General features: G+C 42.6%; 1 protein-coding gene across 4 annotated transcripts in view; it reads right to left on the reverse strand.

Annotated features, from left to right (window-relative positions):
- PIGN (phosphatidylinositol glycan anchor biosynthesis class N) overlaps nucleotides 1-24,187 on the reverse strand; it is a 111,179-nt gene that overhangs the window by 41,774 nt on the left and 45,218 nt on the right. For all 4 annotated transcript variants that reach the window (XM_035552757.2, XM_035552753.2, XM_035552754.2 and 1 more), the window contains exons 11-13: nucleotides 23,394-23,486; nucleotides 21,429-21,484; nucleotides 5,753-5,831 (exon numbers count right to left, since the gene is read on the reverse strand). In XM_035552757.2, coding sequence (XP_035408650.1) covers nucleotides 5,753-5,831; nucleotides 21,429-21,484; nucleotides 23,394-23,486 — 228 coding nt within the window. The remainder of the gene's footprint in view (nucleotides 1-5,752; nucleotides 5,832-21,428; nucleotides 21,485-23,393; nucleotides 23,487-24,187) is intronic.

A 24,187-nucleotide genomic window follows, 5' to 3' on the forward strand; every position in this document is an offset into this window, starting at 1 on the left:
CGCTTAATGGATGAGGGAAAGGCTGTGGATGTGGTATACCTTGACTTCAGTAAGGCTTTTGACACCGTTTCCCACAGCATTCTCCTCGAGAAACTGGCTGCTCTTGGCTTGGACTGGCGTACGTTTCGTTGGGTTAAAAACTGGTTGGGTAGCCGGGCCCAGAGAGTCGTGGTGAATGGAGTTAAATTCAGTTGTAGGCCGGTCACTAGTGGAGTCCCCCAGGGCTCAGTGCTGGGGCCGGTCCTCTTCAATATCTTTATCGATGACCTGGATGAGGGCATCGAGTGCACCCTCAGTAAGTTTGCAGACGACACCAAGTTAGGTGCGTGTGTCGATCTGCTCGAGGGCAGGAAGGCTCTGCAGGAGGATCTGGATAGGCTGGACCGATGGGCTGAGGCCAACTGTATGAAGTTCAACAAGGCCAAGTGCCGGGTCCTGCACCTGGGGCACAACAACCCCAAGCAGAGCTACAGGCTGGGAGATGAGTGGTTGGAAAGCTGCCTGGCTGAGAAGGACCTGGGAGTACTGGTTGATAGTCGGCTGAATAGGAGCCAGCAGTGTGCTCAGGTGGCCAAGAAGGCCAACAGCATCCTGGCTTGCATAAGAAGCAGCATGGCCAGCAGGTTTGGGAAGTGATTGTCCCCCTGTACTCAGCTCTGGTGAGGCCGCACCTCGAGTACTGGGTTCAGTTTTGGGCCCCTCACTACAAGAAGGACATCGAGGTGCTCAAGCGAGTCTAGAGAAGGGCAACAAAGCTGGTGAGGGGTCTGGAGAACAAGGCTTACGAGGAGCAGCTGAGGGAGCTGAGATTGTTCAGCCTGGAAAAGAGGAGGCCCAGGGGCGACCTTATCGCACTCTACAGGTACCTTAAAGGAGGCTGTAGCGAGGTGGGGGTTGGTCTATTCTCCCACATGCCTGGTCGCACGGACGCACGGACGCACGGTCGCAAGGACAACGGGGAATGGGCTAAAGTTGCGCCAGGGGAGGTTTAGGTTGGATATTAGGAAGAACTTCTTTACTGAAAGGGTTGTTAGGCATTGGAATGGGCTGCCCAGGGAGGTGGTTGAGTCACCATCCCTGGGGGTCTTTAAAAGACCTTTAGATGTAGAGCTTAGTGATATGGTTTAGTGGAGGACTTGTTAGTGTTAGGTCAGAGGTTGGACTGGGTGATCTTGGAGGTCTCTTCCAACCTAGATGATTCTGTGATTCTGTAAAGCACACCACTTGTTTGTCCCATCAGCATTTGACCTTTACAGGTGACCCCCTGGAAAAAAACAACAGTCACGAGCTTCTGAGAGCACCACATTTAAATAGGAGGATGACTATGGATACAGATGATACTGGGCTGTACTAAGTTTAAGTACAAGTCGCTCTAGCTCAGTACCTCCTTCCCTTTAGTAACCACTGGGGAGACACCGTGATAAAGATGGTGGTATTCCCACTGTGAGTTGCATTCCTTACACACAGGTGTGCTGACCCCAGTGATTTTCCCAAAGATGGGAAACAACTGTGTAATTTATGGTCACAGAGGATTCTCTGATTGATGGAGAGATCTGTAAGGAAGGGTATAATAAGAAGTTAAGCACACATAATGATGCTTCTTTATGTGCCCAAGTATCCATTAAATCCTTTGTTATTATTATAATTGTCTCTATTAATTCGCCTGATATGGTTCTCAAGGCTAGGCACAGTAGTGGACATATCACATCCATCTCCCAGTAGAAACAATACTCTCTTCTCTTGGAGCACTTGATTTCCAGTTCCTGCTCAATTTGAGGAAATGTCAATCAATAATGTCCCATTACTCCCTATGACCCACAAAGTACTAGGAAATTTGAAAAAAGAAGTTCAGATCTGCCTTGATCAGATAAGAGGTCAAGTACAAGGATAAGGGCAATAATATTTAACATTTATCTCGCTGTCAAAATCCTTTGAGAAGCAGTCTTACACATAAAACACTTGGAAGGGCACAAAGTTCCTCAAAATAAATGAATTAGAGTATGCTGATATCATCTGCTTGCTGTTATCAGTTAAAACAGGTGACAGATCCTATTAAACCAAAAAGTTGGGACAAAACTTCAATCAACAGAAAAAAGTGCATCAACTATTGAAGAGTCTGCCAAGGGGCAAACTCCCCCCAAAATCACACCATTCCTGAGAAAACAAATATCAATACATATTTGAAATGCAAAGAGTTGCAGGGTTGAGAATGCAAAGAAACTCCTAAATCCCAGCACAGAATGTACTGGTAATGCACAGAACTTTCTATCTTGCTATATAGGAAGCTGAGAATGGGCACAGGCACAGGAACAACCCTAATTTGTTAGTACTCAAAAGAGCGATCATGAACACATTGGGTACCTGAAGCAAACAAGGGGTAAAGTTCGTATATAAGAGGTCTTGAGTCCCTAGACCTCTAGGGCCTCTGAGCAACTCCAAGTTCAGATGAAAGAAAGCTGTAGAGGGACTCTCTCAGGGAGTGTAACAATGGAACAAGGAGTAATGGCTTTGAACAAATGGAGGGGAGATTTAGATTAGATGTGATGTGAGGAAGAAATTCTTCATTCAGAGCACAAAGTGCACATGGGCACTGGGGCTGAAGATACACCTTGCTTCTGTTCTTTTCTGTAAAGAATAGAATGAGATTACACAAAAAAACAGTGTTAAAAATAAACCCAGGGCACAGGATGGGACGTGGAGGGCAGTCCCTGTGGCCAAGGGGCAGCCTTTCTCTCTGGCAAGCCAAATGGCCTGGGGGAGCCAGCCCCAGAAAAGGGGCCCTCAACCCCCCCAATCCTCCTTCTTCTTCCACGTGAGGGCATCTTCCAGGCCGCTCCCAACGCAGCCACCTTTGGCCATGCATGGGCCACTCCACCACAGAGGCTTGCTGTGGCCATCACTGCCCCGCCTTTGCTCTGGGCCCTATAAAACAGGCCCCCTGCAGCTGGCCCACCACTCGCTGAGCATCTAGGCCCTCTGACTGCCAGCTTGTGCGGCAGGAAGAAGACTAGAAGAGCAAGGCGAGCGGCAGGCCTCCTTGGTGTGCGAGGACAGCCATGCAGTCCGGTGAAGCACCAAGAAGGAATGCACCTGACCAAAAAATGTGTCGTGGGTGGAGGGATAGCGCTGGCAGCACAAGAGACACCAGTGCCCAAGGGACCTCTGGCGCCCAGCCCACAGACAGATACAGGCAGTACCATTGGCACCGCAACGATGCGGGGAACAGGCTGGCCCCTCAAACACCCAGCAACAGGGGGCCTGGGCCTTACTATAGGCACAACAGTGGCGTGGGGCAAAGTCAGGAGCATCAGGCAGACAGCCGTGGGGAGCAGTGGCGTGCCCATAATCCGGAACACAGTGCGGGACCCAGGCATGGCTGTAAAATGGACGGCAGCGTCAAACCCATGCATGAAAATCAACCAGACAGTGGCATGGGACCTAGGGGTGGAACTGGACGACCCCCTGGTTCAGCACCCTGGCCTGAAAACATTCCGGACAGAAGGCATCCTGTTTGGGCAGCCCCGGGCAAGGAGTGGCTTATCCTTCTGCCAAACGCCGTGGAGCCCATGGAGATGGATCCACCAGATGTGGAGGAACTGATGGAAGTGGATCCACCTCCGCCAGATCAGACCTGCGACTACCCCGGCATGTCTTCGCTCTGTGCCATCAGAGCGCCCCAGCAGCATCACTGGAGTGCCCGGCGAGCTCCCTACTCATCGCGCAGGCTCCATCCCAAGCATTAGCTTGGAGCCACCAAACACCATGGGCATCCTGCAAGCTTACCTGCAGGATGTCCTGGCAATAAAGAACTCTGTTGCCGATTCTCAGGGGTTGTGTGAGTGCTTCTTTCCCATCCCCCAGCCCTTGTGTGAGAGGTGGCATCCCTTCTGCACAGAGCCTCGAGGAAGAGCACAAGAGAGGACTCAGCTTCCTTCGGGCTGCTGCGCTGGGGTGACAGGAGGAGTCCCCGAGGGCCACCATGCGCCTCTAACATTTGTGAAAATAGACTGAGGGGTGAAAATAGTAGTGTGTAAGCGATTATAGGTGGCTATTTCTTACATTAGGAGGGAGTTTCTATATCTGAGTAATTGGTAACAACAGACATGGAGAAGGCTGAGGTACTCAACAACTTCTTTGCCTCCATCTGCACTGGTAGACAGGCTTCCCAAGTCTTTCATTTCCCTGAACCCGTAGATGGAGGCTGGGGGATCAAAGTCCCACCCACTGTCAGTGAAGAGCAGGTTTGAGACCACCTGATGAATCTAAACAGGTACAAGTCTATGGGACCTGATGACATGAATCCCAGGGTCCTGAGGGAACTGGCTGATGGAGTTGCCAAGCCTCCCTCCATCAGAGTTGAAAAGTCCTGGCATTCGGGCAATGTCCCTGGTGAGTGGAAAAGTGGAAACGTCATGCCCCTACTCTTCAACAATTAAAACAAAGAATTGAACAAACAGCACTACTCTTCAACAATAAAACAATTAGGAGACATTTCTTCTCAGAAAGAGCAGTCAGGCATTGTAATGGATTGCCCAGGGAAGTGGTCGAGTCACTATCCCTGGGGGTGTTCAAGGAAAGGTTGGACGTGGTGCTTAGGGACATGGTTTAGCGGGTGACATTGGTGGTAGGGGGATGGTTGGACGAGATGATCTTGAAGGTCTTTTCCAACCTTAATTTTTCTACGATTCTGTTCTATGACCCAACACTCAAACTTGCAGGTTTGACTACTGAAAATGATTAAAATACATCCTAGAAGTAAATCTGTAACAGACAAGTAGTATTTGGAAATAAAAAAGATCTGTTCCCACACCAAAATAGATCCCTTGATGTCAACTGAGCTATTTCCAATTTACAATGATGTAAGTGAAAAGGTACAAGCTATAAAATAGGTTTAGTTGTTCTGCACATGAAACAGTAGTTTATAACCCTGAGAAACATATTAAGAAAAAAAAAAAGGAGCTGAACCTTAGCACATAACAGAATTATTCTTCCATGCATTTGCTAGGTTAAATGCAATCGTACAGATTCAACTTTTTCATGGGCTTTTTCACACAAAAGTCAGTAACTAACCAAAACCTGTTAAAATGAAAGTCTTCTTTGTATCATTTAGCTCTGCAAATTATTTCTGTGAATGTCAGAATACAAGCACTGGCAAACTGCAACCATCAAATACCCTGTCTCAGTGAGCAGCAGCAAATGCTTAGGAAGGTATTCAAGACTTGCGAAGCACATAATGATTCCACATATGGCTCTCAGTTTCTGACAAAGTGAAATGCAAAATTAAAAACATGAACAATTGGTTCAGGTAAGAGAAGTACAAAACAAAGCAGGGTCTACGACAGAGCAAGTCACCATATTTTTCATGCAACTAGCAGCCTAGGAAGGATGATTATGATCTGTATGCCTTAGTTTCTCTTTAAGTTTACCCTTTTTTACAGCGGAAAAGATAAACATACATTGTGTGCTGCTATACTGTGAAATGGTAGCAAAAAGTTTAATAACTATGAGAAAAAACTGAGTAAGTCAGTATTGTTCAATAGAGCTGATGTCATGAAATGCAAAACTTTGGAGACTTACAATGGGATTTTATTTGTGTTGGTAAGTGAGATGTGCATCAGAAACCAGAAAATATTTGTCCTTAAGTTAAACAAATCTAAATATATTTACATATAAGTTAAACAAATCTAAATATATTTACATATAGCAGAAGTTCTCAAATTTTCTAGAAGATAGATAGCAAAGACGCACTTACTGCTTCATCGTACTTTTGCTGCTGAATATATAGTCTTGTTTTCTTTAAAAAGTTGATCTGTTCAGAATCAGAAAGTGGCCTGTACAACAAAATAAACAGATATTAACATTAATGCTTCTTTTCATGAACAGAGGAGGAGACAGAAAAACTTCACTTTGTAATCAAAAATGACTCTGGAATGAAACGAAACAAAACAAGTTTTCCAAATTTCATTAGGGGAACGCTCTATACCTCTATATTCACTTTCACATGTAAGTCAACACTGCTGCTGTCAAACTTACCCCAAGAATTTTGCATTAATAGACACATCTTTTATTCCCACCTAATACTGCTGGTGAAAATTCTCTCCCTCGTGCATTATTATTGATCACTGCCCTGAACAAGAAGCACTGCACACACAAGAATTAAGCAAATTAAATGATTTGATGATACTCATGGCTGTATGAAGTTTGAAAGCCTGTCAGCACAGGACAAATTGTTCAGGATCCACAATGGCCATAGATGACGCCTAACAATCTTTTATTTAAAAAAAAAAAAAAGAAAAAAAAAAAAGGAAAAGAAAGAGTTTATCTCCTCTTCCACAGAAAGTTGCTAACGGAGTCCCCATACCAGGGGATAGCACAATTACCTGACAGCACTGAGGCCTGTGGTAAAAATCTCTGACTTTAATGAGTTTGATAGTCATCTGAAATCATTTCTACAACTCTTCCTTTACAGGAAATAGCACCACGGAAGAACAAACCAGTCAACCAACCCCCAACAAACAGAGGAGGAAGGAGCTGAGTCCCTTGCCACTTTGTTCCAGGTTAAGGATGGCAGCAGGGCAGAGGATCCCCGGGCAAATTGTCAGCCACTGGCCCTCTCAGCACCACAGAGGAAAATTGTCATGGGTCCCAACTTCATGATAGATTATAAACAGATACAGGAAAGTTTTCCTTCACACCCTCCACAATGCTGCTGAGCCACAGCATCATCTTCACAGCACCCCCAGCACGATGGCCCGGCAGTGTACCATTGGCCCTTGCGCACACTCCTCCACACGCAGAAATCCAAACTTCATGTTTCAGGCTGTGCCAAATCCAGATCCAGCCTTGGGGTCTCATTCCTATTATTTTCATCAGCAGCAATTACCTGGGTGGGCACTCAGTTGAACCACGGGAGGAGTTTTTGATGTTATGCAACCACTGCCTGGAAACACTTACTTCTGAGCATTCGATAGGAGCTATAGGAACTACTTCTGCCTGCCACCCAGAAGCAGCTGATACATCATCAATGATACATACACGCTATCTTTTGAGCCATGAAACCGATGTGAAAGATTCTGTGATTGGCCAACCTAATTTTTTTTTCTTTTTGTTACTAATAGTACCCTGATACGTTTTGCTAGATTGCTTTGATTTCAGAGCACAGCAGTATTGAGCAGAAGTCTTCTAAAACATATAAGATAATAGCAGCAAAAATCTATCTTTTGAAAAAGGTAAATAACTAACTGCATTTAAAACGTTCAGCTGTTTTAAATCTAGAAGAATCTAAAGGTGGTATCTGTAAACGAGCAGGAAGTGACAGGTCCCATGGAATTCAATACATTCAGTAACAGAAAAGCAACAGAGGAAGAAAGGAAGATGAATGACATGGTGATAGTGAACGTTTCATCACCTTAACTTTGGAGGGGAAGACAGAAGACTTCAGAAAACAGCCTTGAAAAGTAGCAGAATGAATGCTGGTTGTTTCCACGCCTTTGTGGTATGTCCCTATGGACGTCAACCCTCCAGCTCCAAAGGCCAAGGGCTACCACCACGTAGCCAGAGAGCGTGCACCAAGGCTGGTGATAATTCAAGGAGGAATCAATTCTTCAAGTAGGCTAACAAGATGCTAGCACTGCCTCAGAGAAATCTTTGATCTATCTAGTTTTGCTAACGTTTTTGGCAGGGCAAACCGCCAAAGGAACCAAACCCATGTGGCAGTTTCCACCTTATGAATAACAGGAAGAAGAAGTGCTAACTTTTAGGTAAGGATTTAAAGAATCTGGAATAAATATTAATATTATTATTTTAAAATTATTAATATTAATAAATATTCATTTAGAACTTAAATTCATCCAAAGGGTTCCTATGTGCATTGTCTCATTTTTATTGTTTTATATGTATGCTTTCTGACAATTTTATCCGTATAATATTTAATGCAAAGGTTTAATATGCTAGAAAAGCCTTATTTTTACCTTTCACTTTATATCTTTCCTACAGTCATTTAGCTATAAATCCCCTAATTATCTTTTTACTCTCAATGAATCATTTTAATATTAATGAACAAGTTACAGTCTTTACCTATTCCTTCTTAGATGACAGCTCCTGGGATCTCTGCACATGGAACGGTGTAACAGACTAAATGTTTTTTTAAGCAGAAAGGTTCAGTAAGTCAAATGCGCAATGCAATTATTATGTCAAATGGGGTTGCCATTAGCAAATGCACAGTTAATTCTCAATCGCTAACATCGTACCACACATTTTACCATACTTCCATACACATGGATTTCAAGGTACCGACATTACAATTATCTACGGATTACTTTTGTGTTAAGTTAATGAATTCTACCAGAAACTAAAGACTGTTCACACATACCTGTATCAAAACGCAAGTTTCATCCTGAATACAAAGTTTGATTGTCATCTTAGATATTATTTGCCTCCATATTCAACAAAAACTAAAAGAAGTGATGAGAGGATTTTTACATCTCACACCAGACTGAAGAGAAGAGCTACTAAGCATGCAGATTATCCCTCAGTTAAGGGCTGAATGTAGTCCACCATAAGCAGTTTATCATCCACCAAGGATCTTGCTACGCATCCTCACCAGAGATAGCAGAAAGATCAAAGAGATAAAGCTTACACATGAACAGAAGTGGAAAGTTGACTAGAGAAGGGAGAAGACAGGGACTTAAATAAACAGCCCACAACTGATTGTAGAAAGCCTAAAGGAGGAATTTAAGAATATTTAGAAGTATTAAGAATTCAAGGCAATGCTGAAAACTACTGGACTTAGCTCCACCCATATGCATTCAGCAATGAGAGGTTCCACCATAGTATACTACTATACATTAAAAGGTAACCAGACTCTGGAGAAGGAAAAAACAAAGCTGCAAACTGCTGAAACTTACCCTTTTGAGGCAAACAGTAAGGAACCACAGAAAAATGAAGGAATGGAGAAGAGGAAAAAGTAATACCTAAACAAGTATTGCATCTATTCAAAGATGACTATGTACGATGGTTAATTTTGACTACCTGAACACATACAAGATTTCAGTGCAAGAGAAGAAATAGAATAAAATTTATCAGGTGTCAAGAATTTCATTCTTTACAGACAAAATTGATGAGATGCTACTATATTCTAATAGTAATGATCAGAGCACAAACTGGAAAAACTGTTTGGTAGGTTTTCATTTTAGATGTGACCAAACAACAAAACTGCAAGGCAAATGTGAATCTGACAGGTTACATCTTGAACTATTCTTAGCACCAGTTAGTTTAATTTTAACTTAATTGAAACCACCCAGAAGGTTTGGAATACAAAACAGATAGTGTCAGAGACAAGAATAAGCAGAGCAGTTATTTCCCTGTGCAGCAATCCCAGAGGCACTACTAACATGCTAATGTATTCTCAAGGTCATTTAACGCACATATGTGCAATTAATGTTAATAGTAATTAAGTGAGTTTACTGATCATCATTAGAAAGATTCTGAACTCTATAAAGAGAGCTTAAAGTTGTGAATGTACATGCTCCTTCTGGCTACCCATCACCATCCAGTTCTACCAAATACCAAATTTGAAGTACAACTAGTAAAAGTCAAATTTTTCTGTAACACAATATCCTAGAAGTTTTGTTTTCTCTGTATTTGTCTAGTAATAGGAAAGAGAACACAGTCAGTCAACTCAGCTCTCCTCCTTTCTTTGAACAAGAAAGCATTACAAAATACATCGCTCACGCACTGTGAAGTGTAGTACCCTGAGATTTAACTTGAACAAAAAAACTAAGAACTTAATAGTCACGTATATGATAAATAATATAAATGCATTCACAATAACATTAGGACTCCACATTCTTCACAGGAAATGATGGTAGCACCAGGAGAAGGGTAATTTTGTTTTTCAATATGGCTATCTGAAATTAGCTTTCTAGCTCCAGACAGAAATCACAGCTTCATCCATGAATAAACATAGTTAATTATGAAAGAAAACAATTGGGCTAATTGTGTAAGTGCTTGTAAACTATCCCTTATGAGATGTTAGCTACCCTTCTCACAAGCATACCTGACAGGATTAATCTTTCTAACACATCATTCACGCTTCATATAAGCTAAGCTATTTGACAGCACTAATAACAAGACTGTGACGAAGCAAGGCTACCGTAGCAATGTCAAGGGGACCTCTCTTTGGCCAACGAATCTTATTTATCATCACGCTACAGAATTACCATCCCCAACAGCACAGACAGCATGCTAAAGCCAACCCATGAAACAGAATGGAGAGAGACATCTTACAATGACATCTGTACCCTCTACTACTAGAATGGTAATTTTATTATGTCTGGTTATTTGGGTAATGATTTATAGTCATTATATCGTACAGTAAATTTTCCAAAATTATGCTATAAAAAACCCACAGCCCTTAGGATCTGTAGTAGTTTAACATTTAAAGTGCTCCAGATTTCATCATGAAAGTCAAGGAAGCATCACAGACTGGCAGATGCAATGTATGAAGAAAAATGCGGAGTTTCTTATTTCTTTTTTAAAGCTTGCTGTCAAGCAGTTGAAACAAATTTGTTTTCAGTTCCCTCAAACACACACGCATCCCTGTATGTAAAACTAATAGGCTACTCGTGCTTGAGAGCTTAATTTATTACAAGAGAACTCGATCTCTCCAAGACAAACTCCACGTACCTCACCACCATCAGCTCATACACATTACATCCATCACTCCTTTTTTACTCTCCCCATTAGCAAACACAAACACTGAAACCTGTGCATTCTACAACACTTTCAGAATGACAAGACTTGCAGAAAACAGTGATCACATTTCTACAACCCATATCCCACCAGCAGCAATAGCTGCTCAGCAGACATCGATCATCTAACTTTGCATATTAGGTATTAGGAAATGGGGAAAAAGACCAACTCTTCCCATTGAGGGGAAACAAAAATCTCGAGGGTAAGGATATACATCCCTTGAACCTCATGATGAACCCCAAAGAGATGTGGAAAGGCCACCTGAATAAAGTCTACTAGGATTTTGTATGCGTCAGCTTCTCCTGAACACAGAATCACAGAATGGTTTGGGTTGGAAAGCACCTTAAGGACCATCTGGTTCCACCCCCCTGCCATGGGCAGGGACACCTCCCACCAGGCCAGGTTGCCCAGGGCCCCATCCCATCCAGCCTGGCCTTGAACACCTCCAGGGGAGGGGCATCCACAGCTTCTCTGGGCAGCCTGTGCCAGGGCCTCACCACCCGCTGAGAAAAGAATTTCTTCCTAATACCTAATCTAAACCTACCCTCTTTTAGTTTAAAGCCATTGCTCCTTGTCCTGTCACTACATTCCCTGACAGAGTCCCTCCCCAGCTTTCCTGTAGGCCCCCTATAGGTACTGGAAGGCCGCTGTAAGGTCTCCCCAGAGTCTTCTCTTCTCCAAGCTGAACAACCCCAACTCCCTCAGCCTGTCTCCATAGGAGAGGTGCTCCAACCCTGTCCTTCTTGGGCTGGAGACCCCAGAGCTCAAGACAGGTCTCCAGGTGGGGTCTCACGAGAGCAGAGCACAGGGGGACAATCCCCTCCCTCACCCTGCTGGCCACGCTGCTTTTGGTGCGGCCCAGGATACAGGTGGCTTTCTGGGCTGCAAGCGCACATTGCCAGCTCATGTCGATCCAGCACATATGGCAACATCACACATGGCAGACCTTCTCACCTGCTTTGCTATGAAATTTCAAACTCCCAAACAGTTTGCAATGAAAGAGGCAGCGGACTGCCGCTTTCCAAACAGGCCCAGCAACCTCTTCCTTCAAAAGGCTGAGCGGTCACAGATCCTTGTCCTCTTCTCAACAAAATTGCTGGCATTTTGGTAATTTGCAACCTGAAAGGAATCCCCTGGAGTAACACTGCCCCCCTCATCACCAGATTCTCCCGCTGGCACCATCCCACCCACGGAGCAGCCCAGGTCTCTGCCACACACCTGCATTCTCGTCATGCTGCATGGGGCCAGCGCTAACATCTCTCTGCTCTCACCAGGAGAGAAAACAGCCAGCAACAGAAGCAGTTGAATATATTCAGACTGTTTACCAACTCTCCCACTGCGAGGGAGTCATACTAAGAAGGACAGATTGCTTCCAGTTCAGCAATTCTGCAATCAGCTGAAATAGCACTTAGAGGACCAACTATTATTATTTTGATCCACATCACTGCTGCTGGCGAAATGGCATCTTGGAAGTGCAGATATAAAACTAGACCCGGTGCTTTTGCAGGGCTGCTATTCAGAAGATGTACAAGTAATGGAACAACACTTTTTCACAGCCTTTTCGGAGCAGCAAGAGGATCCCAAAACAAAGCCAGTCTCCTACGAGAGCTGCCTTCAAACACTCCCACCGTACAACAGAGAGCATCTCAGAAGAGATCGGGTGGGAAAGGACAAAGCAAGATACTTACAGTGCGTGATGCGGATCAATCTGGCAGAAATGTGATTGCATGCCTATTCCTGATCCACATCAAATTCGTACTAACAAGCAATCTGAGTGCAGAGATTTGATATTAATGATAGCGCAATCAGAATCAAGCCTAACCTTATCATCCTATCATTTCTTTTAAAGGCATGGTGCATACCCTTGTAGCAAGAGAATGAAATGCATAATACAAAGCCCTCACAATTCTCTATCAAGAGCAGAAAATTATCAGAAAGTGAATAGCAAACAATGCAAAGTCATGAGTTCATTCAGTGGGCCATGGAGAAAATCAACCAAATAAATATTTCAGAAATCAAAGTCTGGAACCATGATGTTTACTTTTCACTGAACTCGCTGTAAAGTACAGAGTACACGATGCTACTAGAAGTAATGATCAGGAAAAAATAGGGTGTTATAGTTTCATGGACTTTACCAAATTACACATTCATTTTAACATTCAGAAACTGATTTTCTCCATTTTTAAAATGCGTTTGTTCTAGTTCTTTAGATGTGCCTGTTCAAAAAAATGAGTTGTCTTACTGTATCTTCGAAAGACAGACAGAAAGCACGTACTGTGAGATACAGAAACTTATTTCAGTGTTGATCAAATAGTGAAACACCAAAGATTAAATGATTCAGTGGGCGACTTGGTGATGCTTAATCTGTAGAGACAGCTGAAAACATTTTAGTAAAATGTTAAAATTCAGCCTACGCTACTAAAGAGGCGAGTCCTAGGAAATTTAGTTTTGGTAGTTTAGAAGATGCAACTAGTTTACAAGTGGAAAAAATACAGTAACATTTTAGCGTGATAAGGCAGTGCTAAAGAAAACGATACACTAAAGAGTTAACCCACACTAAAGAGTTAACTTCCTCTGACGCTGCTGCTAAAGGCCCAGGACCCTCAATATTCCACCTCCTCCTGATCCAGCCTCTCGTCTCCTGCTATTCCACTGCCAGGCGTTTCAGCTCTGTAGTGGCTACAATTCAGCTAGGTTTTTGTGGCTTCTGAGTTCCCCAACTACTGTGCTAGAGTAAGTCAGCCAGTCTAGCTGTAGGGCTGTCATCAGTTGCCTTTGCAAACTTTTGTCTTTTAATAAATATTAAAAGCACCACATCAGGCACTCTGAAAAAATAAAGAAGAGGAGTAAGAAGGGTGATAAGAGACTTCTAAGTCCTGAGTTTTTTAAGCTGTAAAGCATAATGAAATTACAGAATATACACTTCCATAGGCTAAAGATATCAAAAAGCATCTCTAGTGATGCAGTTCAAAAACCTATGCTTTCACATTCAGATTTACAAACGTGCAAATGAAGAAATAGGACATGAATGAAACCACAGGAAGGGGTCTGACTGCTAATGGCTTAATCCCAGGCTACCAAATCCTAAAAACTAAAATAGCCTTTATTTCCACAAATCAGCATCCCCGATGAAGCACATTCAAATATTCTACAGCGAAGTGCCTTAGGATATTTATGTAAATCCTTTAGATAGCAAAGATGAGAGAAAAAGGAGAAGGCAAGCTAACTGCCAGCTGCCAATTCACTGAACAGAAACAATTAAGATAACCGGGCAGCGTACAGCCCGAGTTTGCACGCAAACTACTACTGCAAGAGCTGCAGACAAGCAGAGGCCACTCGGATGCGGTCCCTCCGGACACTTCGAAGTGGAACTGAGGAACCGGAGCGGGAATCTCACAGGGACGGGGTGTTTTGCTTGAGGAGTCAGCGGGACATAGTGCAGCAGCCTCGGAAAAAGCTTAATAGGGAAGATGCAGATGCTTGAAGGAATGAAAATGAACTATTTTTAGTCTCCTCTATTTCGGTAGTGCAGGGGATACACCGACTAAATGATAATGCCCTACCTATACTGCAAGCCAGTCCTTTCCTCTGCAAGATGCATGATGGATTTATGTCACGCATTGAGCTACGTTTAGATAGCTGCAGTACTATGGGCCTGCTGTGTTGTGCCACAGGTCTTCTGCTCCACGGTCCCACGTGCCGAACACCCAAACCACAGCTACCCTTTTCCTACCAGTTGCATCTGAGGCATGCAACCGTGGACACAACATGTGCTAGATTCAGGCAGGCACCTAATAACAGGGTCCCCTGGGCACAGAAATGCACTTTTGGGTAACCCTGCTCACTAGGGCCTGCCTCCCTGCAGTAATCCTGACCTGGAGACCATCGTACATAGGGGAGTCAGCGATCCACCGAGCTGCTGAGTTGAATCAAGCCACCCGAGGCCTGCACTGCACATCCAGCATGGCCTTCAGGCTGTGTGGTGCTGCACAAATCCCTTGGCCAAGCTCAGCCAGATGGCTGTAACAGAGGAGCCACGGGCAGCTCTCACCCAGTGCTTATACTGCCTGCACAGCCTGGCCTTCATCTCACAGTGCAGCAGGAAGTTCTCATGTGAACCTCCGTTTTGTTTGACAGTAGAAATAATAAATAAAATTGATTTACTGTAAGCGGATCACATAACAGTTTCAATGACCAAAGAGAAGGAACCTCTCCACGGGCAGGATCTGTGCAATGCTGTGGGAAAATCCACCTGGGCTCTGCCTGATGCTACAGGAACATGAGGTGGGGTGCCCAGCATCCAAAGGGACATCAAGTAAAAAGAATATAGATAATGAGTAAATCTTATCTTATTAAAGCAGCTATTTTACCCTATTTGTTGTTGTGCCTTTCTTAGTGAGATCCAAAGAGCCCTGTGTGTTTCTCCCACTTGACTCCCCAGTGACGAACATCCTCTGCCCTTCCCACCCCGCTGCCTGCCCTGCACACCCCCCGCCATCCTCATTACATGAAGCCTCGTAATCTCCCAGAAAAGGCCAAAGAGATTTACACAAGGTGACAGGCAAATACATACAAATCTTGCGATACTTTATCTTACACATTAGCCTCTTAGATTCTTCTAAAGACCTACTTCCCACTTGATAATAAATCCAATTACGTCCAGTCCTTCTGTGCAGAAAGCACCGCCAGTAAGCTCTGTATGTAAAAACCGAAAGCTTTTGAGTGTGCTGAAACCTGCGACCAGCAGGGTGCCTGCTTTCGACAAGGACTGCATCCTCCCTGATCAGCGTTCGGAGCGCTTCAGACACAGCACATTCAGTGAAACAGAAGCTGACCTTTTTTGCTTTTTGCCAAAGAACATGCATTTGATAGTAGACAGTAATGTCTAATACATCTAACAATCCTTAATGTATATAACCACATGCGTCTCAGGTACCGCCATTTACTTAAATAAATGCCATTTATTTAAACAAAACAAGAACTTGACGCTTTAAAGGATACACTGTGTTTACTGACCTTAAGGGACCCTGCCCCACCTAATGGTGGAGGAGAAATCACTCATTTCACTTTGATCCAAATGTCGATTTTGTCAAAATATTTCTTAGTTCAGTTTTGAAAGGCCATCAGACAGAGGGAACAATGGAGTGCTGTATCTTCAGTCACAGAAAGGAAGAAGAAAAGAGATATTTGTGCACATGGCCTTTCTTTGAAGTTGCTGTACGTCTTCACAGACACTCCACATTATGAACGAGCTATTTTCTATTGCCATGGCAAATCACAGAACATAGGACCACAGAATGGTTTGGGTTGGAAGGGACCTTAAAACCCATAAAGTTCCACCCCCTCCCACGGGCAGGGACACCTCCCACCAGACCAGGCTGCCCAAAGCCCCATCCAGCCTGGCCTTGAGCACCTCCAGGGATGGGGCATCCACAGCTTCTCTGGGCAGCCTGTGCCAGGGCCTCACCACCCTGAGTGAATAATTTCTTCTGAAAATCTAATCTAAATCTCCCCTCTTTTAGTCTACAGCCATTCCCCTTTGTCCTGTCATTATCTGCCTGAGCAAAAAGGTGCTCTCCATCTTTTCTTATAAGCCCGGTAAGTACTGAAAAGCTGCAATGAGGTCACCCCGGAGCCTTCTATTCTTTAGGCTGAACAGCCCCAGCTCTCTCAGCCTTTTTTCATAGGAGAGGTGCTCCAGCCCTCTGATCAACTTCGTGGTCCTCCTCTGGACCCACTCTAACAAACCCACGTCCTTCTTGTGCTGGGGGCCCCAGAGCTGAGCGCAGGGCTCCAGGTGGGGCCTCGCAAGGGCAGAGCACAAATACATGATGCATAACTACGTGCAAAGACCCAGTCTACGTGACTGATGCATCCTTGAATTAAATCCGTACAAATGTTTAAGGCAGTCTCAATTTATATGGGAGAGTAGGGGGGAAGGAAATGTTACATTTTAGCACAGTGAGGGAGAAACACGTTCTAATTGCAGAACACTGCACACACTAAAATGCGGGGACTTCCTATAGAACTATAGATATGGAAGTCATAGCTTGATTATACATACCAATAACTCCTGGATTATTAAAATTTAGCATTCAAGCAATTAAATTACTTAAGAATACTTAAATTACTTTAAGAATGCAACATCAAGGTGGTATGAGGTTTTTCATATATGAGAAGATACTACCATGACCTCGAGTAATAGTTATGCTGTTTCCTGAAGAAAAAAACACCACCTTTCTTATTGATATAAACTGCCAAAGACATTCAAAAAAGCACAGCTAGAGGAAATCAAGCACTCATAATCCAGCTGCCCATCTCTTCTTTGTATGTGGTGGTTCTTAACCTACTGCTCCTGCTGTCTTACCATGGGTCAACCAGAACCTGAACAGCTGGAAGCAGAGTCTTGCCTGAAAGCATTGCGTACGCCAGCCATACACAAAAAGCACTCCTGTGCTTCTGTGTAATTTAATATCTTAAATCTCTTGCACCTGTTGGAATAATCAAGTTGTTTTAATTGGTTTAAGAGGATTTCAATGCAACACTGATGTCCCATCTACTCACCTCACTACAACTGTCCTCCAGCTACTCCTTTTAGGATTTCTTGCAGAGTCTGGAGGTGCCAGCTTTGGGAATGCTTTTGCAACAGCAGCATCTGGCCCCTCGGCACGCTCCTCTTCAAACAGTGCCAGCTCTGCAGTTGCTTTAAGTGGTCAGAATGCTAAGATAATTCACTATCCTGGACATTGGTCTTCCTCTCAGCAGTCTTCAGATTTGTCCTCCCTCTGTCTTTCTTCAAAGCGTCTGGTGTTTTGGTACCTGCCTTTCTTACTTACAAAGGTCAGGGCACTGTGCCTATGTCTCAGGAACGTAGCAAGATTTTGTTACACAAGTAACCTCTGACGACTTGCTTTTCACAGCTGGAGAAAAATGCAGGGAGTGGGCGGAAGTGGGAGGAAAACTCATTTCAGACAGTAATCCCTTCAGATATCCAACTGGAATTGCCTATAAATATTCTAAACAATTATTCAACACAAGCCTCACAAGTGACTTGCACATAAGCAGGGGACGCTTCTGCTCTTGTGTATTCACCCCTCTAGGAGCAGGTTGTGCACCTTGCCTTGCAGAATCAGACCCTTGCAGCTGAGCTCCTTCCAAAATGTATACTCAGTTTCACAGGTAGCCTCAGGATACACTTTTATACAGATTCGTTCCTTGATGAAGAGACTTTAACTAAATGAAAACGACACTGACAGCCAGACACATCCCTATTAATAGATACAGCTACCCAAATTCTGACCGGCCTCAAAGGTGGTCAGGTAGACACTTACTGAAGTTTCCATTGCATAACAACGACCAGATCCATCCTCCCCATCCTTACAAATTTGACAGATGATTTCAGAGATGCAATTTGGATCCAAGCGAGAAAGGCACATTTCCAATGGCCTCCTTTACTCTCCGCCCATTGCGCTAGCCACATTTCTACTAGAGGACAGATTCCTTGTGGAAATCAGGAGACTTTTATCACTTCAAGAGACTTCCTCTCTGTTGCCAGCATTGTATAAATAAGGCATAAAAACAGGCTTGTCGTATAGATAAACTAGCTTAATGCTTTTGGTGTGAGAGATTCAATGTGCAACTCAAACACTAGTTTTTGAGTCATTGCATCAGAGCTCTCTAGTCATGTGGCAATGATATGCCTTGAAAATTCAAGCTCAGAAACAGGATTTCCCCCTTAGAATATAAGAATACCTTTTTATGCTATTTCTTCCTGAAAAAATAAGCTGAGTTTTTCTGGAAAGTTTTCTTTCTACAGAACGCATTGTCTGTGAATGTATCTCCCTCTGTATAAACACAGCTTTAATAGTAATTGTATCAACTTCTATGGAAATAGAACGTCTCCGTCTGAAATTTTACATTCATATTTCTTCTGGAATTCACATCCACATTTCAGTTACACAGACTTAAACAACATTTATTCAGTTACACCATTTAACTTAAGTGATTTAAGGAGTGCAATTCTTACGCATTTTTGTTTATTTTCGGGTTATCATGGCACTGAAACAGAATGTGTAATATTCCAAGACCGAGTATTTACTTTTCAAATTTCCACATAAAGCTGATGGTCCCAAAGCCATGAACTATGCTTCACTAACCTCCCATAAACTAGGGAGGAATAAAGCATTACGGTTTCTGAGCATCAAGTTACACATTTCATGCACCAGAAAGATTTAAAAAGGATATATAACTCCTTTGTACACAATTCAAAACAATGAGTAGTGGTGGAAGAAGCTATTCTCACCTTAATGAAAGGCCAGTAGTGGTCAGAAGTAACAATCCAGAACTGTGCTCAACAGTGCACCAGGCCAATCATAGATTAACATAAATTAGTGGCCAAGCCTCTCATTACACCTATGCTGACAAGTCCAAATAGTGTATAGCTGTGCAGGAATGGAACCTCTGTACTACTACCAATTATTTTGAAACAGTATACCAAGAGATCTCCTGTTCCAGATACCCAAAGACGGGGTAATTTAGTCCTGTATTGTATCTGTGGAGATTTTTGCTATCTTTGAAGAGACTGCTAATACAAAATTGTACTTACTCTTCCTTTCACACAATTTTATTTAGCGTAGCGATATCAGTGGAACAACATGTATTGTATTACCGGAGTTGAAACTGGATCATGTGGGCAATAATGCTGCTGCCTTCTGGGCTTCTATCCTTCAAAACATGCTCGGTAGCACACAGCAGAAAAACTACTTACATGTGTTAACAAATTTGAGGGTTCTGACAGTTAACACGGACAAGGCTAGCTGCGAAGACTTGAAATGCCCATCTCCTCTCTGCCCCCAAACACACACGCTGCCTGACCTACACAGTAAAGCCAGCAAAAGGGGATACACGCCTTTCCCCGAGCATCTCACTCTAGTTCAAGCAAAGTTTGTTTGGACAACTGGTTAAAGCTGGCTTACACCAATGCATCAGATCAGCAACGGCAGCTGATGCTCAGGCTCACAATCACTGCTCTCACAGTCACATCCCCATGAAGCAGGGGAAGGTCTGTGATATGAATCTTTTCCTGCTTTCCTAGAGTGAAGAGAAACAAGATCTTCTTGAGGAACCAAGGCAAGTCGTTATACACACGACATGCTGACACCTTCTGTAAGCTAATCCACACATCCAAGGAACGGTTTTGGTTTCACACACCTTTCCCTCGAAACCACTACCCCGAATTCTGATTCAGAAATTATTTAAGCATATATAGAGAAAGTAAAATAAATGTATTTTTGCAATGCGCCATGCTAAAAAGTAACAATATTTTTATACCAAGTTTTAGTTATATTTTCAAAGTGATAAATGTCTCAAGCATTTCAAGACCCAAAATACACCTTCTCTCCCCCCACCCCCCCCCAAAAAAAAAGATGAAAACACCAATTCATTAGGCAATTAGCAGCTCTTAGTTCTTTTACAGGTAACCTTAATGTTAAGAAAATACACCCTATTTTACAGAATCAGACATTTCTTGCAGAAAGGTGAAATTTAAAGAAGAGCTGTGAAGACAGTCTAACAGCTTTCCCCACAGAACCAAAGATGACTGACTGTCCTTTGCATATGGCATTTTTGTTCCATACAGATCAGTAAGTTATTAGGTAATGCAATTGTCATTCATTCTTAATCAGAATTTAAATCAAAGCATTTGTTATGTGCCCACGATTGACTTAACTGGGGTCTCAGAAACTAAATGTCTTGGAGCCCTGCCCTTTGAAGAAGCTAGTGGTATAAAACTCAAACAATAAATCTCTATTCAGAAAGACAGCAATCTTATTTAGCAGTTAAATGTACTTCACAGGAAAAGAGTCTAGTACTTTCCTGCTCCTATGATTTAAAGATCTTAATTAACATCGGTTTTATTTCCCAAAGGAAAACAGCTGCGCTCAATGAAAAAGCATTTTTGGAGCACTCCACACACTAAAGGCAGAACCGATCATGCGCACCCATAGCAAAGCTTTCTCAAACCTTCTGGGGCAGGAGCAGGGCAATAGGATAAAGCAGCTTTAGCTGGATAAGAGTGATGGGTGAGTAGGTCAGTAGCGGCTGCGTACAGTGGAACACAGAGCTCACAGATACACAAATCTTTTTCAAAATTCCTTCATGGCCTTGGAAACAAATACTAGGCAACACAAAGAGTTTGAGCCTGATTTCTGGCTGCAAGGGGTTTTGTTTGTTGGCTATTCATTAGAATTTAAATTGCAGAAGAAACAATTCTTAGTCCAACTTCGATATACGTACAATCTGTTCTCTTTCTCGTTTGTATTTCCTAGCCCTATAGCACCTTTTTTCTCCCAAGGACTGATAAAAGAACATAGCAAAAAAGAAATCAGGGAGAGTTACCATGCAGTCTCTATATAGCTATATTGTCAAAAAAGCTAAGTAAATAACCCTTAACCAAAGACTAAGTGTAAGGGATGGATTTTTTTTTTTTAGATCTACTTCTAACCAGAACTTTTAAATAGAAATTTATTGCACAAAATCTTCATTCTAATGCGAAGTTTCATAGTTAGATAAACACTATCATTTAACAAGGAAGGAAGAGGCCAGATTTCTCTGTCATTGGATTTCACTGAAATACCAAAGCGTTAAAACAATCAAGGTAAGTTTTTACACGCACTTACTTAAATGGTGTGAACAGAAATGACAATGTAGTTGCCTTTTTCTGATTCATCTTAACCTGCATAAGAAAAAAGTTAAACCATTAAATGTAAGTTGCAACAAGAACAAAAATTATGCCAGGCATTAAACTAAGTCACAGAGAAGTTCTAAGACTACGGAAAAGGAATTAAATCAAGTTGCCAAGATAGTGTCCAGGAAACCGGGTGTTAAATGTTTGTCTGTGTAACTCCTCTGAGTGCTGAACCAGTGTTTTTTGGGAAGCCAGAGCTGCTCCAACGTAGGTAAAATACAGCTCCCTCTCTACAGCAGTGATTTTTTTACAGGACTTCTACAGTTTTCAGGAGAAAGGAAAGAAATGGCTAGAAATCCTAACAGACTTCAGTGACAGTCTCCTGTGAAAGTGGCATTATTTATGCTGGACAGGAACTGGAACACTGCTGCAACAGTGGTGAAGCAATACTGTTAGATCGATTAACCTGCACTTGGATAAAAATAGAAGGCTTTGATGCCAGAGTCACTTTGCCCAAGGCCCTTCAAAACATCTTTAAGGTCTCCTGCACCAGTTTGACTTGAGTTTGACTGCTGGCATAAAGCAGAGGAAAGAACTTTCTAGCACACTGCTTCCAGAATCTGACAGCTTGAAGTAGCAACCCACATGTCTCATCCTATCCATCCAACACAACATCCTCTCTCCAGGGAGTACAAACTGTGGTCTGGTCAGTCCATCACAGGAAAAGTAAAAACCCACTTGGCATGTCTAAGGCAGTGTGCTACTTCTGCTTCAGCAAAGAAATGCAAACAAAAATCGCAAACAAACCTTCCAAAACAATTCTAGAAACAAACTATCCAACGAGAAAATAGCTCAACACTACAAAATTCCAGAATAAAAATAAAGACAAGGAGGACTAGAACTACTTTTTTCTTAAATATTCCCTGAGACAACAATTTAACCAAAAAGAGCCAATTTACATGTTCAATACATAGAGCAGAGGTCTTCCAGCTGTGGAGGCTCTGCCAGCATACTTCAACCTCACATCCCAACAGCCAGTCACTTCCTCTGCTACACGCCAGCTCTCCACCACTGGAGATTGGAAAGCAACTCTGCTGTTGACATGGCCAATTTGATACCCACACAAACTGTGTTTGGGAACCTGTGCGTTCAAGGGACAGAAGGTGCTGAAGGCACTAATCACCATGTTACAGGTCATCTCAAGTGAATTCCTCGCTCTGACACCTTCACATGCTTTCCCGACAGTTCTGCATGACTCTGCTTCCTATCTGTGGAGATGATATATCTCCTTCAAAGCATTTCTATGACTTGCCAAAACTAAAACTTCTAGGATTTGTTTCTTTTTAGGATTTTACTCCACAGTTAAACAGCATCTAGTGAAACAAAACCCTTCCCCCCCCCCCCAGTTTTGAACCACATGTATGTTCTTATAATATCCAATATGAGACGAATCAAGATAGAAAGCAGAGATAAACGCTTACAAAGCATACAACAGATATTAAGCATAATCTAAAGGTTAATTAACACACTAATTTCATTTCTTTAATGGACATGTGCCTGTTACTTTTTGATCTGTTTACTGGTCTGCCTTAGAGCCTTCTCTCCCAACCACTGCTGAAAAGGAAATTTTCCTTTACCAATAGCAGAAGTTAGTGCTCAGCTTCAGGCCTACCTACATACTGCTGCAGGTTTACACTAACATCAATAAACATCAGCATTAAGATCCGAATCAAGAAAAAGTTGCTCATTTTCATTACTAAGGAGATGTTTTATTGAAGTCTTTCAGACCTCTTCAGATACAGTGCACAGCTAGCACCACCTAGTATGTGCGTACAATTTTAGTCCTTTGAATTACAGCGTGCCATATACACTGCATGGCCCACTATAATTATTTCACACAGAACAATAATAATTATTATTCAAAGAGATATTTGTCTTTTTCACCACGTTTAATTACCTTAAATTGCTCGAGAACCTGAACAGCATTGGTAAACATGCTCTCTGCTTTGAAATGAGCACTGTTGTTCAGATATTCCAGAGGCAGGGTTCCCTGGGGAAGAATAAATAAATATAAAAGTAAATCTTAAAAATTTATGGGAAGACAACGGAATTTCTCGAACTGTATGGTGGGCCAAATGAGCAGTAAGAGTGCTTCAAATTACTACTTAAATAACTACTGTAACACCTTAACAATGCTCTTACATCATTTCTCAGCATTGCAAAGACTGCTCATATTATCCCGGCTCTCACAGGAACACAAAGGCACATAATGCAAACTGTTAATTAAGCTACATATTATATAGTAATAAAGCCTCAACCACTCATCATATGCCATTTTTTTGTAAATATCTAGAAGGTTTCCATTCAAACCCTTGCTTGGTCCTGACTTGCCCAGTACTCAGGATGAGAAAGTGAGTGTTAGGACACTTTTCTCAGGTTGGTTTGCAAGTCCAGCAATCACTGCAAGACAGGGGGACTGGGGCAGTGCTTGCAGAAGAAATATTTTGAAAGTGTGTTGTATATTGATGTTTTAAATGGAAAATGAGAAGCATGAGAGCATGCTGATGCAATGCTAATTGCCAATTAGGTATTTATTAGACAACCTTTGGGCTACACAAAAACATAGGAAGCAAATTCAAAGAAAAAGCTATCTCAGTGAAGACTGTTCTCTCACTGTTCGTGAAATTAAAAGCACGAGATACCATCTGAAAAAAACTCATCACACTAAATTATACAAGAAATAATTAAACA

The sequence above is a fragment of the Cygnus atratus genome, chromosome 2 (assembly GCF_013377495.2).
Source record: "Cygnus atratus isolate AKBS03 ecotype Queensland, Australia chromosome 2, CAtr_DNAZoo_HiC_assembly, whole genome shotgun sequence".
Lineage (NCBI taxonomy): Eukaryota > Metazoa > Chordata > Aves > Anseriformes > Anatidae > Cygnus > Cygnus atratus.